This window comes from Fusarium flagelliforme (assembly GCF_020744385.1).
Source record: "Fusarium flagelliforme strain FIESC 12 MPI-CAGE-AA-0113 chromosome Unknown B0J16scaffold_1, whole genome shotgun sequence".
Classification (NCBI taxonomy): domain Eukaryota; kingdom Fungi; phylum Ascomycota; class Sordariomycetes; order Hypocreales; family Nectriaceae; genus Fusarium; species Fusarium flagelliforme.
The window spans coordinates 3516219-3532697 of record NW_025763503.1 but is presented as its reverse complement, the minus strand read 5'-3'; the positions used below and the strand labels follow the sequence as shown (position 1 = coordinate 3532697).

Here is a 16479-nt window from a genome sequence, read left to right as displayed (position 1 = left end):
CCCTTCACCAATCCTTTACCATTTCGATTTATTACACGCCACGGACGCGCTCTACAGTACCTCTGCAAAACAGCATTAATATGGCGACTGCCTCGCCCACGCCTATAGGCAATGGCCTTGTACGAAGAACGTCGCAAAGACAAGCCCTTCGAAGGTTGCCTTCGCGCTCAGCTGTGAACCACAACGAGAGCTCCTACGCTCCTACGAACCAACCGCTTCCCAATGGCTATCACCCAAAACCACAACAATTCCACGATGATAGCTCCGAGGACGAGATCCCGGTACCTATGAAGCTCAGTGCTCTCACCAAGGCGCTTCTCAATGATGGTGCTCCCGCATCCACCGAGCGTCCTGTTTCACCTCCCCGAACGCGACGACGCACGAGCGCTCTGAACGCGTCGACTTCTTCCGCCAGTGAGACCCGCCGACATCGAAGATCCGGAAGCGTACAACCCCACGATAGGTCTTCAAGACCAACCAGCCCAGCACAAGTACAAAGTCGAGAGATCAGCCCTGTGAGAAAACGAGTTGTTAGATTGAGCAACACTCCCCAGAGTCTCAACCAAATGAAGCCTACGAAGCGACGCTCAACTTCCATGTCTCGCTCAACTCGACAATCTCGACCCCATAGCCGTCCTGAGAGCCGCGATATGTCTTCAGATGAGCGCTATGATTCTAAACAGGACTCAAAGGATTCCAAGCAAGATTCTCAGTTGGACGTGAATACCCCAGCGCAGGGTGGACGCGTTGTGCGAATTAACGCTGGTTCTCCCAGCAACAGGAGTCGCCTTGGCTCCACTGGCCCTTCTTCAGGGAGATCCATGGATCGATCTTTGGTGGACAGATCTGCAATCGAGGACAACGACCAACCCGAGGAGCCTGCCACAGTCGCAAGGAATCCTCCTCCCTTCCACCATGGCAGTGTTTCAAGATATCCTTCAACGATTACGCGGACAAGGCCTGAAGATAACGCTAACCTGCAAAGCTCGATGCGTGTCAAGCGCGTCAGCAAGGTTGCGGGTAGCTTTTTGAGTGGCCCAGCTCGACGCGGTCGCCGAAGACAGAGTGAGGAAGAAGGCGAAGCAAACGCAGATGGAGATATGATCTTGTCCAGCCAAGAAGCTGAGAGCCAACCCGCCGAAGACCACCATTCTGCTTCGTATTATGGAGACAGTATTCGGGATTTCAACTCGGGAAGCCCTGTTAGTGGACAAGCCGCTGCCAGAGCAATTCACCGTCGCAATGCTTCCAACATAGACCTACGACTTGGTGCCGCAAGGCAATCTTCTAGGGAGACATCCCCGCGAGAATCCACACCAGAGGTGCAAGTTCCTCAACCAAAATCCGAACCTGAACAAGAGGAGGAGATTCATTACAAACTTCCTGCCCATCGACCAGAGCTGCCCTCAGGTCGTGATCAAGAAAATGATGTCCAGGCGAGCCTCAAGAGAACGAAACCTTCTATGGATGCTATTTTGGACAAGATGCCGAAACGACCAATGAGCGCTGATCCAGCTCCTGTGAGAGCAGTCTCTCCCGATAGGAAACCGCTTGCTTCAATGGCACGAAACACCCCTTTGCGACAAGCTCCCCCACCACCTCCCAAGATGTCTGTCCTTGAGGCTGCCACCGCCACTGCTGGTGCCGCTACAACCACACAAGCAAAGCAGCGTAGAAACATTCTGCGAGTGAATGGTGTTGCTTATACCCGTCTTGATTGTCTTGGCCGAGGTGGTAGTGGAAAGGTGTATCGAGTTGCTGCTGAAAACGGCAAGATGTTCGCTCTCAAGCGTGTTTCACTAGAAAATGCGGATGACTCAACTATCAAGGGTTATCTCGGCGAGATTGACCTTCTGAAAAAATTGGGTGAAGTGGAGAGAGTTATCAAGTTGTTTGATTGTGAGATGAACACCGAGAAGCAGGTTCTTACTTTGGTATGCTCAGACTAAACATTTTTGTGAATTGGTTACTGACTTTTAAACAGCTTATGGAGATTGGAGAGCTGGATTTCAACACCTTTTTGAGGAAGCGATACAACCCCGAGGCGGCGAAGTTTGATCCAGTTTTTGTACGATTCTATTGGAAGGAGATGCTTGAGTGTTTGCAAGCTGTCCATCAGTGCGATATCGTCCACTCCGATCTCAAGCCTGCCAACTTCGTTCTTGTCAAGGGTCAACTCAAGCTCATCGATTTCGGCATCGCCAACGCTATTCAAACGGATGAAACTGTCAATGTTCATCGTGAGACTCAAGTTGGAACACCCAACTACATGTCTCCTGAATCTCTAATGGACTCCAACAACCCCCGAGGTGGCCGAGTCCCTGGCCGACCAAAGTTGATGAAGCTGGGTAAGCCCAGTGATATCTGGTCTCTCGGCTGCATTCTGTATCAAATGGTTTACGGCCTACCGCCGTTTGGTCACATCGCCAACCAGATGTCAAGGTGCCAGGCCATTATCAACTGGGATCATGATATTGAGTTTCCCTCGCGCGGCATGGGAGGCATGTCTGTTCCTCCTTCGCTTATCCGCACCATGAGACGTTGCCTCAACCGCGACCATCACATGCGCCCGACTTGCGAGGAGCTACTGCATGAGTCCGATCCCTTCCTTTATCCTGCCGAGCTTACCGACAAGGCTCTTCCCATCGACGAGGAGCTGCTTGGTAGAATCATTCAGAGTGTGGTGACGAGATGCCGTGAGCGTATGCCCACGGAGGCCGAGAGTTTGAGCGTCTGGCCACAGGCTTATTGGGCCAGTGTTAAGAAAGCCATGGCCGGCAGGATGTGAAAGGAGAATTATGCTTAATGTTTGAGTTGCTGAGGCGCAATTGCTTCTGGATGAACGAGTTTTATGATCAATTTGAACGGACTAGAAGAAAGCATTTTATAGCTGGGTGTTGAGGAGTATCATTCTTGTCTTTCGCTGCATAGCTAAATACCTACTTTTTTATTTCAGGCATAGGAGGTTTTTGTTCATTGGTAATATGGAAAGGCTTACGATAGTCAATGGCGTTTATGGTTCGAACCGCAAATGAGCAGGTTCCTGAATAAAAACATTTTTCAGCGTCTTCCAACTTGAAAACTTAAATGGTCTTTGCAAAATTTGCTGTATTATTGTACAGCCAGCTTTGAGCTGGTAATGGTACATCGTTTCATGGCATTTCCTGTTTTATACATATACACCAACGTCTTCCATATGAAACTTTCATTCCTCATTCTCATCTTCATTCGATATCCTCTCCATTGTTGATGTTCAGCTCCGAAATCCGTAGAATTGTGTATCGGTGCTTGCTCTTGGCTTGTCTCTTTCTTCGCTGCCTTCTCTTCTTCTTGATCTTGATACGTAGAGGTTCAGATTCCGTTCCGATAACAGTGGCCCTGCACTCAAACACTCGCTCATCGATGTGGGGAGCGCCCTTCATGGTGTAATCCCTGCTACCGAGGACACTGGCACGGTTGAGTCGTAGCACATCGCCGGGCTGAACACCAGGCATACGGAAAGGCAAGCGGACCTGATCACCCTCTCGGACCAGGTAAGGGAATCCGTGGACATGGACGGTGATATAATGATCCGGTTGAGCAGCCAGGAATGGTAGAAGGGTCTTGACGGAGTCGTCCATGGGCTTTGGAGGCGGAGTAGGATGGCTGACTTTGAAGGCCAGAGGTCGAGGCTCATTTGCTGTAGGGTTGGTGGCATTCTTTGGGTGACGCTCAGGGAACGATTGCTCAATGATGGGCGCTGTAGTGTTGAATGCGCGGGTTCGAATCGGCAGTAGAGATGAGGGGGCCGAGAGTCGGGCGCTGGGAGCTCGAAGCTCCAGCATGGAGCGGAAAAGTGCCCTGCTCATTTTGGACCGCAGTGCCTTTCGGAATTTGGCACTATCGCTGGTCAATTGGACGGGGAAATGAGCTGTCGGCCTCGAAGTCGTTGGATTGTATCTCAAAAAAGTTCAAGGTGCCGGTTCATGGGTCAACCCGGAAAAGCGTAACACCGAGCACCGGCCACTCTAGCTTTGATACCAGCCGCCTCCGATAAACCGCCACTTTTTTTTTATCGCTGGGGAAATTTCAGCATCACTCCAACCAGATATAATCAAGTCCCTGCCTGGGCGATACCAACAATATGGTACGTATCAAAGCCTGCACAATGTTGGAATTGATCGCTAACTCCCCAAAAGCCTCAGAACGAGTATATGGAAAGATGGCGCAAGCTGCACGGCCGTCGTCTTGATCATGAGGAACGAGTTCGCAAGCGTACCGCCCGTGAGGGCCACAAGGCCTCGCAGGATGCTCAGAACCTGCGTGGTCTCCGGGCTAAGCTTCACCAGCAGAAGCGACACAAGGAGAAGATTCAGATGAAGAAGCAGATCAAGGCACACGAGGAGCGCAACGTCAAGACCGCCGACGAAAAGGAGCCTACGACACCCATGCCCTCTTACCTTTTGGATCGTACCAACCCTTCGGCTGCCAAGGCTCTCAGCAGCGCTATCAAGAACAAGCGAGCCGAGAAGGCTGCCAAGTTTGCCGTGCCCCTGCCCAAGGTCCGAGGTATCAGCGAAGAGGAGATGTTCAAGGTTGTCAAGACCGGAAAGAAGATCCAGAAGAAGGCCTGGAAGCGCATGGTCACCAAGCCTACCTTTGTCGGACCCGACTTCACTCGACGCAACCCCAAGCACGAGCGCTTTATCCGACCCATGGGTCTCCGTTACAAGAAGGCCAACGTCACACATCCCGAGCTTGGCGTCACTGTTCAGCTGCCCATCATCAGCGTCAAGAAGAACCCCCAGAACCCCCTTTACACTCAGCTGGGTGTTCTGACCAAGGGTACCGTTATCGAGGTCAACGTCAGCGAACTTGGTCTTGTTACCGCTGGTGGAAAGGTTGTCTGGGGTCGTTACGCCCAGGTCACCAACAACCCGGAGAACGAGGGCTGCATCAACAGTGTCCTTCTGGTATAATATGCTCAACAGCGTCCGCGAATAATGTTGAGGGGGTTCGTTTGATGAAGTTCGAATGCATGTATTGGCGCCATGGCGTTTTTGGTTACCGCACGAAAAAGAAAACAGGCCGTGATGGTAGATGGTTGGTAAACGGGTTGATTGTCGACTGAAGATTCCCAGTTGTGATGAAGAAGACTCACTCGAGTTATAGGCCACGCTCTGCTGTTCGCAGAACTTGACATATGGCCATAGATAGACGAATAAAAGATCTAGAGGGTGCTTTGAGTGGCATTGACCATTGGTTGTGCTACGAGTGCTCACCCGATTCAATTTGCATTAGATTATATTCTGTTAGCGACCTGAATTGTAGAAGCGACGTTTTCATCTGTACTCTGGTAGCTGTCTAAGATCTGCAGTTGGCTAATCACTCGCCCAAGGGTTATCGTTTACTTCCCTCTACAGTATCAAGTAACATATGAATGATAATACAGAGAGAGAATACTCTCGTCTTATGAATAAGAATAAACCTTTAATTGATAAGTTTAGGTACTTTAACTTTTAACTCCTGAATCTACGGAAATTTTCTGTTATCTGATGCGACAGAGTCTTGTACAGCAGTTTTCTAGACTAACCCAAAAAGGAGCTGGTGCTGAAAACAGGGTCCTTCGCCGCCTCTTCTAAAATTCGGGCGGTGACGCCGATAAATTATTTTCTGCCCGAGCTAGCAAAATCGCATCCGTCTGTGGTTCCCCATCTCGCCCGCCGAAACTGTATACTCCGTTTTGCGACTCGTTCTTTTTTTCTTCTCTAGTTTTCTTCCTCCCCAACTTCATATCATTACAACAACCTTTTCTCTCTTTCATTATAAACTCCTCAGAAATTCTCAATAACCCTTCAAGATGAGCGGAGACAAGATGGACGTCGAGATTGCGGAGCAGAAGATGAACTCCATGGAGCACAGTGAGCAACACTACTTCAAGAGGTAAGCTTGGAAACCCTATTCCAGTTAAGAGAAAATGTTGTATACTAACAGCGCTTTGCAACACAGTTACGATCACCATGGTACGAACAGACAACGTCCTTTTTTATTTTGAAGCTATATAGTTATACCCAAGAATACCTTGCTAACAGAATATTTGTTGCTCTGCAATAGGTATCCACGAGGAGATGTTGGTATGAGCTCCCCTTCCCCTGCGCTGCTTCATAGAGCATCCGCTGACCAGTTTTTTTTCTTTACTACAGAAAGATGAGGTCCGAACACGATCGTACATGAACGCCATTATGCAAAATAAGCACATTTTTAAGGACAAGGTCGTTCTCGATGTTGGCTGCGGTACCGCCATTCTTTCCATGTACGTGCGCAGCAAGACCCTGCAAAAACTGCCCCTCGATGTGCCCCGCGTTTGCAAAACCATGACTCTGTCGCAACACGCGCCATTCAACACATAAAAGCATATACATCCGATGGAACTCAAATTAACATATTAATAGGTTCGCCGCCAAGGCTGGCGCCAAGCATGTTATTGGTGTCGACATGTCTACCATCATCTTCAAGGCTCGTGAGATCGTCAAGCTCAACGGCCTTTCCGACAAGATCACCCTTCTCCAGGGCAAGATGGAGGAGGTCGAGCTTCCTTTCCCCAAGGTCGACATCATCATCTCCGAATGGATGGGCTACTTCCTTCTCTACGAGTCCATGCTTGACACCGTTCTCTACGCTCGTGATACCTACCTTAACAAGGATGGTCTGATCTTCCCTGACAAGGCCACCATCTTCTTCGCTGGTATTGAGGATGGCGACTACAAGGAGGACAAGATTGAGTGTGAGTAGTCTTGTTGGGATTGAATCGACTCTGAAACAAATTGCTAATGGTTTTATAGTCTGGAATGACGTCTACGGTTTCGACTACACCCCTCTTAAGGCCACTGCCCTTTCTGAGCCCCTCGTCGACACCGTTGAGGTCAAGGCTGCTGTCACCGACCCCGCTTCTGTCCTTACTCTCGACCTCTACACCTGCACCGTCGCCGACTTGGCTTTCCAAGTGCCCTTCAAGCTTTCCGCCAAGCGTGACGACTTCATCCACGCCCTTGTGTCGTGGTTCGATATCGACTTCACCGCCTGCCACAAGCCTATCCGCTTCTCAACCGGTCCCCACACCAAGTACACCCACTGGAAGCAGACCGTTTTCTACTTCGAAGACGTCCTCACCGTCCAGGAGGGCGAGGAGATCACGCTTAACCTTGATGTCCGACCCAATGACAAGAACAGACGTGACCTTGACATCAAGATTGCTTACGAGCTCGAGACCCAGGACGCTAACCGCGCTTCCAAGGGTGCTCTCGAATACCGCATGTGCTAAGCGGCCTTTTTACTAGGCTCATGCTAATTTACTTGTTGTAATGACGACACGAAAAATAAAAATTGAGGATATAGAATGACTCAAGTGAGGAGGGATTAGATACTCTTGCACTTGAGAAATGTGTTCAAGGCGGACGGCGTCTTCTTGCATCTTGAAACGGGTGATATTGTTGTTAGATAACACGAAAAGGGGAAAAGAAAAACATGAGCGCGGGGAATGGTTTGGTTGATTGACGGCCCGTTATGAGTGATACCACAAAGAAGAGCACTCCGGAGTTACCTAGTCAATAGATCTTTTGCTTGTTATGCTTTGATATACTACTGTGTTATGTTAATTGGAGCTCTTTTTAAGTCCTGTCACCTTTGAAGCAAAAGTTTTGAAAGCGAGTCTGCTTGATCAGAGTAGAAAGTTTTCATTCATCGTTAAAGCGGGCTGAGCATATGGCTCCTTATTCCAAGGCTCATTTGAGCTGAGCTTGATAACCTATTCTTTGGAAACCTCTTTTTGTTTCCTTTTGTCCTTCTCCCATACTCGCATCCCCACAAGCCCTGTATTAGACGTTTCTCCCCCTTTTATTTGTACTTTTATTGTAGAAAAAAACAAGCTCGTTCGCTCAAGTCTGGTCGATGTATGGGAAATTCCTAAGAACCAAACTGCTTGACGATTTGAGCAACCTTGTTGGCAAGCTCATCTGCCTCGGAGCGAGTGGCAGCCTCAGCGTAGACACGGCATGCGTTCTCAGTTCCACTGGCGCGAGCAAAGGAGCGAGCGCTGGTGTACTTCTTAACGCACTGGTCGATCTCGTCCTGAGCACCCACAGGGTGGCTAAGGCGACGCTCAGCGTCAGTTGTTTGGAAGAGGTCCTTGTTGCCAACCTCGACACGGACCAGTCGGTTAGGAAGGTCATTGTAGGTCATGGCCCAATCCTTAAGAGTCCATCCCTTGTGAGCAAGAATAACCTCGACCATGAGCATGTCGGAGATAGCATCACCAACAGTCTGGTTGATAAGGTCGCTGACGGCAGCGAGAGTATCGAGAGCATCCTTCTGGGCAGGAGATTGGGGCTCAGTCTCACGGAAAGCACGGATAGCCTCTTGAGAAAAGACAACGGTACCGTGACCGTTGGCCTCGAAGTAAACACCAACATCGAATTGGCAAGCAGCGTGGTGCAAGTGCTTCACACCAGTAGGAGTGAAGACAACGGGAAGACCAAGGTGCTTCTCGATGTAGTTGGTGCTGGCACCGTTGGCATAAGCGGTCTGAACAACGCCGATGCGAAGGTCGTTTTCAAGGCCAGCAGAGCGAACAAGGTCGCCAATGAAAGAAGCATTGAGCGAAGAGATGCGGTCACCGTCGAGCATGAAGAAGCCAGTATCGGGGTCGATCCAGTAGTAGATCAGACGGTCAGCGTCACCGTCGAGAGAGCAGCATCGGGCGCCGGGAACGGGCTTAGGGCTGGGAGGAGCTCTCTGCTTGGTCTTGACAAAGTCGGCACCGGACTAGCATTGATGTTAGCGATTGCGCTTGAACCACGATGATAGGAAGTAAACTTACATCAAGGTTGAGAACCTCAGGACGAAGGACGTCGTCATTGACGACCTTGACGTCGATAGTGCCCTCGGGCACGACCTTGAGGAAATCGGAGAGCTTGGGACCACCAACACCGTTGGCGCAATCCACGATAAGCTGACCCTGAGGCTTTCGGCCCCGCAGAGCACGAGTAAAGGCCTCAGACATCTTCTCATAGTAACCTTGCTCGCTGACCTTGCCATAGGCCTTGGGGGTGCCTTCGGTGTTGACGCAACGGGTCAGGTAGTGAAGCTGGGGGGTGGTAAGGATCTTGTAGTCGGTGTAGTCGGTGTCTGTGGCCTCGAAAGCATCGGCGAGAGCAGCAACGAGGGAGTGGCCGGAGGGACGGGTATCACGACCGTAGACAACTCGACCGGGAGAAGAAAGGTCGATCTTGAGCTGGGTGGCCAGAGCCTTGTAGTTGTCGAGAAGCTCCTGATCAGAAGGAGAGTTGACGAGCTTGGTAGCAAAAGCCTCCCACTCCTGCTCGAGCATCTCACCCATGGGGTCAACGATCTTGACACCATTGTCGATAGCTGGGTTGTGACTGGCAGTGATCATGACACCAATGGCCTGGCCATTGAGCTTACGGCTTCGCAGACCGGACAGAAGACCAACACGGAACGAAACACCATCGAGAAGGTCGGCCTTCATACGGAACCCCGCAGTGCCATAGTTGTAGACATGGTTGGGCACGATAGGGTGCTTGGCCGAAGCGGCGAGGAACTTTTCGTCAGACATTCTACGTATTCTTGTCGGCGAAATAGACTAAAGAAGATGGGATGAAAGAAGAAGAAATGACAAGATAAGACAAGACGCGGACGCAGGCGAGAGGAGAATAATAAAGAAAGATGGAGCTTGAAATGGATTCTATTTGAAACGATCGAAGCCTCCGCAGTGACGAGGCGGGGTGGTCACTTCGTTGATACGAGGGGCATCAAAGCCACCACCTAACAGTAACAGTGCTTACTACAGGGGCCAACAGTTCCTACTACAGTCGGGCCCAGGTCCAGTATGAGCCGTACAGCCCAGCCACTTGCACATTCATATTGAGAGCTGAGCTGAGCTTAGCTACAGTACTGTGGGCGGTTGGCTTGGTTACACACCTTCAATACCGTACCTAGCCTAAGCTAACGGTTCAACGGGGCTATGGAGTAATCCTTTGGCGGTCAAAAATACTGTTCATGATACATACCGCCTCAATGAAGTGGATTCTTCGATGTGCTATAAACAGTTACAGCATAACTTTCACTCAGAAATGCCCCGCTTCAAAGAGCTAAATTTGTTGTAGTGCAGGTGGGAGCTTTAGCCGCTTTAATTGGGTGGGGGTTCCATTCCATTCTTACAGCGCTCTACCCGCAGAGAATCTCGGGCTCAGGGCCTCACGTCAGCCTAACGACAGCCAAGAACTTTTTCGATTCAGGGTTCACACTTTCTCCTCACCGCCCGATTTCTTGGGTCGAAGCACGCACGTGACCTCGCGTCAAGTTCTTCACCCCTGTCGTTCTCAACGCGAGATAGTCGTCGCGTCATACTTCACCAACTGGCGACCGGTTTTGGATTCGGATGAGACTGGGTCGAGCAGGCCGCTCATCTCATCTCAAGTCACAACCATCGATATTTATCTAACAACTCGCTTCTATTTCGTCATTGCACGAATTGAGGTGGCAACATGGCCGACGCAGACTCAGCCAACCCCCAGCTCCTGGCTTGGGTGAAAGAGTGGTTGGATCTGGCCCGTGAACGCAATTCCAAAGGCGTTACCACCTACAGGACAGCGTATAACTCATTGAAAGCATGCCCGATCACCTTTGAACACCCTGCGCAGCTGCAGCAACTCAAAGGCTTTGGACCTAAACTCTGCGACCGGCTTGAACAACAATTAAAGAAACATTGCGAGCAAAATGGCCTCCCTATGCCTCCACATCCCAGGTCCCGTAAGGCGGCACCAGTTACTGGAGATGAAAATGGAGAAGGATCATCAAAACCTGTGAAAAAGGCACGCAAGCCTAAAGCCTACGTCCCAGCTTTTCGGTCAGGGGCGTTCGCTTTGGTAGTTGGTCTTGCAACTCTGGATGAAGATTCTGTTACAGGAATGACCAAGGCGGAGCTCATCGAAGTTGCACAGCCGTACTGCGACTCGTCCTTCTCAGCTCCTAGCGACCCAACTAAGTTCTATACTGCCTGGAACTCGATGAAAACCTTGGTGCAGAAGGAACTAGTCTACGAAAGAGGGCGACCATTAAGGAGATATGCCTTGACCGACGAAGGATGGGAAGTTGCCAAGCGCATCAAGGAAACGGACCACTGGAAGGCTGAAAAGGGGAAGGCTAAAGACCCAACCTCAGCACAGCCAGTTCCAAACTTTCAGCCCGAAGCTATCTCAAGGCAAAAGTCGCCGTCTATGGAAATATTCGAACCAGCGCAAGCTCCATCAGAGCACCAGAGTGTCGTGTCTGATGGCCCGATATCAGAAGATTCCTCTTTGCCGAATTTTACTCCAATACTATTACCTCCGGGATCTTTTACTGTCCAGTTAGTTCTGGACGTTCGCGAAGTAAGGGCCAAGACAGATCGAGATTATATGCAAGAGGAACTTGCAAAACAAGGTGCAAAACCCATAATGCGCAGTATGGAGCTCGGTGATGCTCAATGGGTTGCGAAATGCAATGACCCTAATCTGCTCTCATCACAAGGTGCTGAGGGCGACGAGGTGGTGCTGGACTGGATTGTCGAAAGAAAGCGCCTTGATGATTTGATCGGAAGTATCAAAGATGGCAGATTCCACGAGCAAAAGTTTCGCTTGCAACGATCTGGTGTAAAGAAAGTGATTTACATCATCGAAGATATCGGCATGGACCCAGAGGTGGTCACGAGATATGCTGAAGCGGTCCGGTCCGCTATCGCCTCAACACAAGTAGTGAACGGCTACTTCATAAAGAGAACCAACAAGATGGACGAAACAATCAGATACCTTACTCAGATGACCAAGATGTTAAAACGGACGTACGAAAGCAGAACCCTCCACGTTATACCTACCAAGGTCCTTACATCTCAAAATTATCTCACACTGCTGAAACACCTCAGGGAGTCTATATCTCCAGACTGGTACATCACCTACCCAGCCTTTTCCTCGCTTGCCTCCAAGTCCGAGTCGATCACTTTGCGCGACGTATTTTTGAAAATGCTCATGACTATCAAAGGTGTCACAGGAGAAAAGGCACTTGAAATCCAAAAGCGTTGGAAAACACCTTACGATTTTGTCAAGGCTTTTGAGGCATGTGGCCCTGGCGAACAGGGCTTAAAGCGTAAGCGCGAGTTGGTTTTCAGCCAAACAAGCCATCTTGTCGGGCGAAAGAAGTTTACCAAACCCTTGAGCACCAAGATTGCTGAAGTGTGGGGTGATGCATGAAGCTTTGTGTATGAGTGTATTTGTATAAGCATTTTGACGGCAGGTTGCAAAAGGATATCATATATCTTGGTACGCGGAATTGAACAACATGGAAGCTTGCATGATAGGGATATTGATTTAGGGCGTTTATGGTGTTAGATAGGCAACACTTCACCGTCAGGAACATCCGAGTATTCAGGATGATGAGCAACATGATACCCAAGTTATTAACCATTAAAATCTATCAAATCGTCTATTGCTTCTCGCCAAGTCTTTGTGCCACAATTCTCTCGACGATCTTCTCAATGAAAGGGAACGAGGACTCGGATCCGGGCTCTGAGCCCACAACCCCGCCCAGCGACTTCTCGGCATACTTGGCCATCATGTCAACCTCGATGTTGACTGTGTCGCCCTCCTTCTTCGCCGCCACAACAACCCTCTCCTGAGTGTAGGCGATCAGCATCACCTCCCACCAGCCCTCCTGGTCGTTGACCTTGGTGACAGTCAAGCTAGTACCGTCAATGGCGATGTAGCCCTTGTAGACAATGTACCGCAGCATATCCTTGCGGGCAGGCTGGAAACGGAAGGTCAGGGCATTGCCATCCTTGGTAACAGAGAGGATCTTGGCGGTGGTATCGACGTGGCCCTGGACAAAATGGCCACCCATGCGAGTATCAGCACGGACAGCGCGCTCAAGGTTGACGTTGCTGTTCTCCTTGAGGTCGCCCAAGTTGGTGATTCGTAGAGTCTCGGGGGCTACACCGATGGTGAAAGACTCGGGTGTGAAAGCGGTGACAGTGAGACAGACACCGTTGACAGAGATGGAATCACCATCATGGCAGTCAGAAAGGAGCTGAGAACCAGAAGAAATGGCGATGGTCATAGAAGTGCCACCAGTAGAGTCATTGTTGTCGAGCTTGGAGACAACTAAAGGTTGAGTTAGTCTTATCCATTGACAACGACATGAGTAACTAACCTCCTACTTCTTCTACGATTCCAGTAAACATGATGGTTTGCTATGTGGTTGAATTGATGTTGAAGATTAATTGTTGATATTGACAACAGTCTTGAAGTCTAAGAGGCGATGACAAATGCTCTAATAAGTCGGACTGAATGCTGATGATATATTCCACTCTGCCCCGCGAGTGCCCCGCATAGAGATGAAAGAAATACTGGGACAAGCTTTATTCTTCAGCTTTAGGCCTCTAGCATTTTACATAGAAGAATCAGACTATCTCATATAATACCGAGGCTCACAGACACTCTTGAGCACCGATAAATGGTTTACATGTGCATTATTCTCGGCTAGAACTCAGTTGTCATGTACAATTCCTGCAGATGTGCTTCCACGTGAAGTGAAGATCATTAATGGGGCAATTTTGTCAACTTTTGCCCCTCAGTCAATGGACACCCAAATTGCCCAGTCTGGACATTGGATAGCAATATTAGCAACTCAACCAAAGCCTCAACGCCAGTTGTGCGATTTGATTAAAATGCAGTTAAAGAGCCTCTTACTATAATAAGTCCTATCAATAGAGCTAACCATCATATTCAAATCAAAAGAAACATGAACTATCAACTCACATGAATGAGATGAGTTGGCCTGTCATGGGTCTTTATCGATAAGACCCGCCTAAATTTTTCAGTTTCCCACTCAACACCAAAGCAAGCTTCTGACAGAACAAGCCTGCTCATTGCACATTATCTCATTTTCACTTCTTTCAACGATCGTGCTCCTACTCGATCTTACACCCAGAAATAAACAGTGACTTATCACCAGTCATTTTATTTCTTTCATAAGCGCCAACTTATTCACATTTAATCTCGCCAATTCTCACAGCAACTCCCTGCTACTGCGACATCATGGCACCCTCAAGACCTGACGGCAAAAAGACGAATCCTGACATCGCAAAGCTTCTTGTCGATGCGCAGACTCAGCTCGAGGTCGGAAGATTAGAAGAGGCTGCTACACTCGCCCAGCAGGCCCTTGATGCCACCGGCCAGGGTGGTGACTTTGAGCTTAGTGCTGCCAACCTTCTTGGTACCATCTTTATCGAGTCGGGTGATCTGGACGAGGCCCGAGCCGCTTTCGAGCGTGCAGTTCACCTAGATGAAGACGGTACTGTAGACGAGAAGATTGGAGGTGGCCCTGAGAAGTTCCTTCTTCTTGCTCAACTTAGCGAGGAGGGTGGTCTTGACACCGTTCAATGGTATGAGCGTGGTGCTACTGCGCTTCGAAAGCTGATTGCATCCCTGACCGAAATCCGATCACCCACTCCCGAGCAAAAGGCTGCTCTTCAGGAGAAGCAACACAAGCTGGCTGGAGTTCTCTGCGCTGTTACCGAGGTGTACATGACCGACTTGTCTTGGGAGCCCGATGCCGAGTCTCGCTGCGAGACCCTTATTACCGAGGCTATGCTCCTCGCCCCTGCGGCCCCAGAGACCTGGCAAACTGTTGCCAACGTCCGAATTTCACAGAACCGTGCCAATGAGGCTCAGACCGCTCTACGAAGGAGTCTTGAGCTGTGGCAGAAGCTCCCTCCCAACCACCCTGACGTTCCCGAGTTTCCTACCAGAATCGCTCTTGCCCGCTTGTTGATGGAGACTGAGTTGGAGGATGAGGCTTTGAGCGTGCTGGAGCGTCTTGTTACAGATGATGATACTAGTGTTGAGGCTTGGTACCTTGGCGGTTGGTGTCTCTACATCACCGGTGAGAAGCAGAAGACCACTGCTTCAAAGCCTTGGAACGAAGGCGTCAAGGATAGTGATGAGTGGAAGGGACTATGGAAGTCTTCGAGACAATGGCTCACCCAGTGCATGAAGCTGTTCGATATGCAAGAGTATGAGGACGAGCGACTAGGAGAACACGCCAAGGAATTGTTGGCAAACATCAACAACGAGATCGGTGAGCCAGCTGAGGGCGAGCTCGAGGACTGGGAAGATCCCAGCGATGGCGAGGGTGACGACGACGCTGAGATGCAGGGCTGATAAATTTTATACTGGAGGATAAAGACGGAATGAATTAAAAGGCATTTGGTATGGCGTTTAGGAACAAAAAATGGGCCTGACTAGAGGAAATATTGTCACCTTTAGTATTTTGTTAAAACTGAATATATTTCACCCCTGGGTCTATATCAGAACTTGATCCATGCACCAATGGCACCAATGGCACCAATGGCACCAATGAGCTCCGAGTCTCTTCCGTTTTCTTCTGTGATATCATCCGTCATCTCGTCTCATGGCAGGCTATTTGCCGTTGCTTTGTATTTGTATTTGTACCCAAGACCAAACTCCAAGTAATGCACCTTTCCTATTTAAGCCCCTATGCGGCCTCAACCTTGAGCTTCTCGACACCCTCCACAGGCATGTCGTCCTCCTCATCGTCATCGCCCTTGCCAGCAAGACCCCTCTCCCAAAGCTGTCTGCCTGTCAAGCGAGTAGGCTCCTTGACCTTTGCCTTCTTCAACTCAGCCAGACGGTCATCTTCCTCCTGTTGTCTCTTATCCTCCATCTCCTTTATGAAACCCTCGCGCCATTTGAGGAAAGTTTCAGGAGTCACCCGAGTACCGTGGAACTTCTTATTTTCCTCAGCCTCCGCGGCGAGAGCAGCCTCTTCGTGAGCCCTTGTAATGGCATCCTTGCGCTCCTGGACTAGCTGCTCGGCATTGTCCTTTAGTGTGGAAACAATCGCAAAAACCATAGCCATGCCGAGGTTTTCTTGAATAGTCTCATCTAGACTGGCGAGAAGCTGGTCGCGATCGTCGGAAACGCTGAAATGTTCGTGAGGGGTGGCATTGGGAGGAGCGAGAATATCGAGATGAGGCGGCTTTTCGGGGTAGTCTTCTGGATACTTTACTTGAAGAAGCATAGTAGGAGGTTCTTGATCTTCTTCATCGGGAATATCTAGTGCGACTGATACTCTAAACTCGGTTTCAGAGATGTCTACAAAATGGTTAGGCACAGATCTTACAGGTAGCTTTTTTGAATTGATTTTTCGTACCTGTAATTTCTTCTGGAAAAATTGACTCGAGCACCTCGCGCTCTTCAACTTGATCTTCTCGTCCCATTTTGACGATTTGACCGGAAGCCTCTAAATTGCAAAATATTGCTTTTGATAGAGTCTCGAAATGACGAGAGTCCTCATGACAGTGGGGAGGTTTACAGGCGGCGGGGTGGGAGATGAAAGAGGCTTAGTGTCTTGTTGACCGCCCGGCAGTTT

The 16479-nt window shown here is 49.6% G+C and overlaps 9 protein-coding genes across 9 annotated transcripts; 5 read left to right on the top strand and 4 right to left on the bottom strand.

Annotated features, from left to right (window-relative positions):
* Nucleotides 1–80: 80 nt before the first annotated feature.
* Nucleotides 81–2788, top strand: B0J16DRAFT_313803 (kinase-like domain-containing protein; the record flags this gene model as incomplete). Its single annotated transcript, XM_046125151.1, has 2 exons — nucleotides 81–1934; nucleotides 1985–2788. The coding sequence occupies 2 exons, from the start codon at nucleotides 81–83 to the stop codon at nucleotides 2786–2788; spliced, it is 2658 nt and encodes an 885-aa protein (XP_045989117.1).
* A 274-nt stretch (nucleotides 2789–3062) lies between these two features.
* B0J16DRAFT_328272 (ribosomal protein L21-like protein) lies at nucleotides 3063–4029 on the bottom strand. Its single transcript, XM_046126217.1, has one exon. The coding sequence runs from the start codon at nucleotides 3846–3848 to the stop codon at nucleotides 3225–3227; it is 624 nt and encodes a 207-aa protein (XP_045989116.1). The 5' UTR covers nucleotides 3849–4029; the 3' UTR covers nucleotides 3063–3224.
* Nucleotides 4030–4123: 94 nt separating this feature from the next.
* Nucleotides 4124–4958, top strand: B0J16DRAFT_313801 (ribosomal protein S8e/ribosomal biogenesis NSA2; the record flags this gene model as incomplete). Its single annotated transcript, XM_046125150.1, has 2 exons — nucleotides 4124–4126; nucleotides 4179–4958. The coding sequence occupies 2 exons, from the start codon at nucleotides 4124–4126 to the stop codon at nucleotides 4956–4958; spliced, it is 783 nt and encodes a 260-aa protein (XP_045989115.1).
* A 747-nt stretch (nucleotides 4959–5705) lies between these two features.
* Nucleotides 5706–7651, top strand: B0J16DRAFT_328269 (S-adenosyl-L-methionine-dependent methyltransferase). Its single transcript, XM_046126216.1, has 6 exons — nucleotides 5706–5922; nucleotides 5989–6002; nucleotides 6094–6113; nucleotides 6183–6292; nucleotides 6432–6763; nucleotides 6822–7651. Exons 1-6 carry the CDS (start codon nucleotides 5840–5842, stop codon nucleotides 7298–7300), a joined length of 1038 nt encoding a protein of 345 aa, XP_045989114.1. The 5' UTR covers nucleotides 5706–5839; the 3' UTR covers nucleotides 7301–7651.
* A 17-nt stretch (nucleotides 7652–7668) lies between these two features.
* B0J16DRAFT_20203 (uncharacterized protein) lies at nucleotides 7669–9896 on the bottom strand. Its single transcript, XM_046122975.1, has 2 exons — nucleotides 8855–9896; nucleotides 7669–8799 (listed from the first exon to the last, which is right to left on the bottom strand). The coding sequence occupies exons 1-2, from the start codon at nucleotides 9608–9610 to the stop codon at nucleotides 7942–7944; spliced, it is 1614 nt and encodes a 537-aa protein (XP_045989113.1). The 5' UTR covers nucleotides 9611–9896; the 3' UTR covers nucleotides 7669–7941.
* A 369-nt stretch (nucleotides 9897–10265) lies between these two features.
* B0J16DRAFT_328266 (crossover junction endonuclease MUS81) lies at nucleotides 10266–12476 on the top strand. The gene has a single exon (XM_046126215.1). It carries the CDS (start codon nucleotides 10542–10544, stop codon nucleotides 12279–12281), a length of 1740 nt encoding a protein of 579 aa, XP_045989112.1. The 5' UTR covers nucleotides 10266–10541; the 3' UTR covers nucleotides 12282–12476.
* On the bottom strand, nucleotides 12477–13565 carry B0J16DRAFT_278672 (uncharacterized protein). Its single transcript, XM_046123848.1, has 2 exons — nucleotides 13237–13565; nucleotides 12477–13187 (listed from the first exon to the last, which is right to left on the bottom strand). Exons 1-2 carry the CDS (start codon nucleotides 13265–13267, stop codon nucleotides 12514–12516), a joined length of 705 nt encoding a protein of 234 aa, XP_045989111.1. The 5' UTR covers nucleotides 13268–13565; the 3' UTR covers nucleotides 12477–12513.
* A 377-nt stretch (nucleotides 13566–13942) lies between these two features.
* B0J16DRAFT_328264 (uncharacterized protein) lies at nucleotides 13943–15446 on the top strand. Its single transcript, XM_046126214.1, has one exon. The coding sequence runs from the start codon at nucleotides 14124–14126 to the stop codon at nucleotides 15246–15248; it is 1125 nt and encodes a 374-aa protein (XP_045989110.1). The 5' UTR covers nucleotides 13943–14123; the 3' UTR covers nucleotides 15249–15446.
* Nucleotides 15416–16403, bottom strand: B0J16DRAFT_20167 (RWD domain-containing protein). The gene is made up of 2 exons (XM_046122974.1): nucleotides 16261–16403; nucleotides 15416–16202 (listed from the first exon to the last, which is right to left on the bottom strand). Exons 1-2 carry the CDS (start codon nucleotides 16325–16327, stop codon nucleotides 15583–15585), a joined length of 687 nt encoding a protein of 228 aa, XP_045989109.1. The 5' UTR covers nucleotides 16328–16403; the 3' UTR covers nucleotides 15416–15582.
* Nucleotides 16404–16479: the final 76 nt, after the last annotated feature.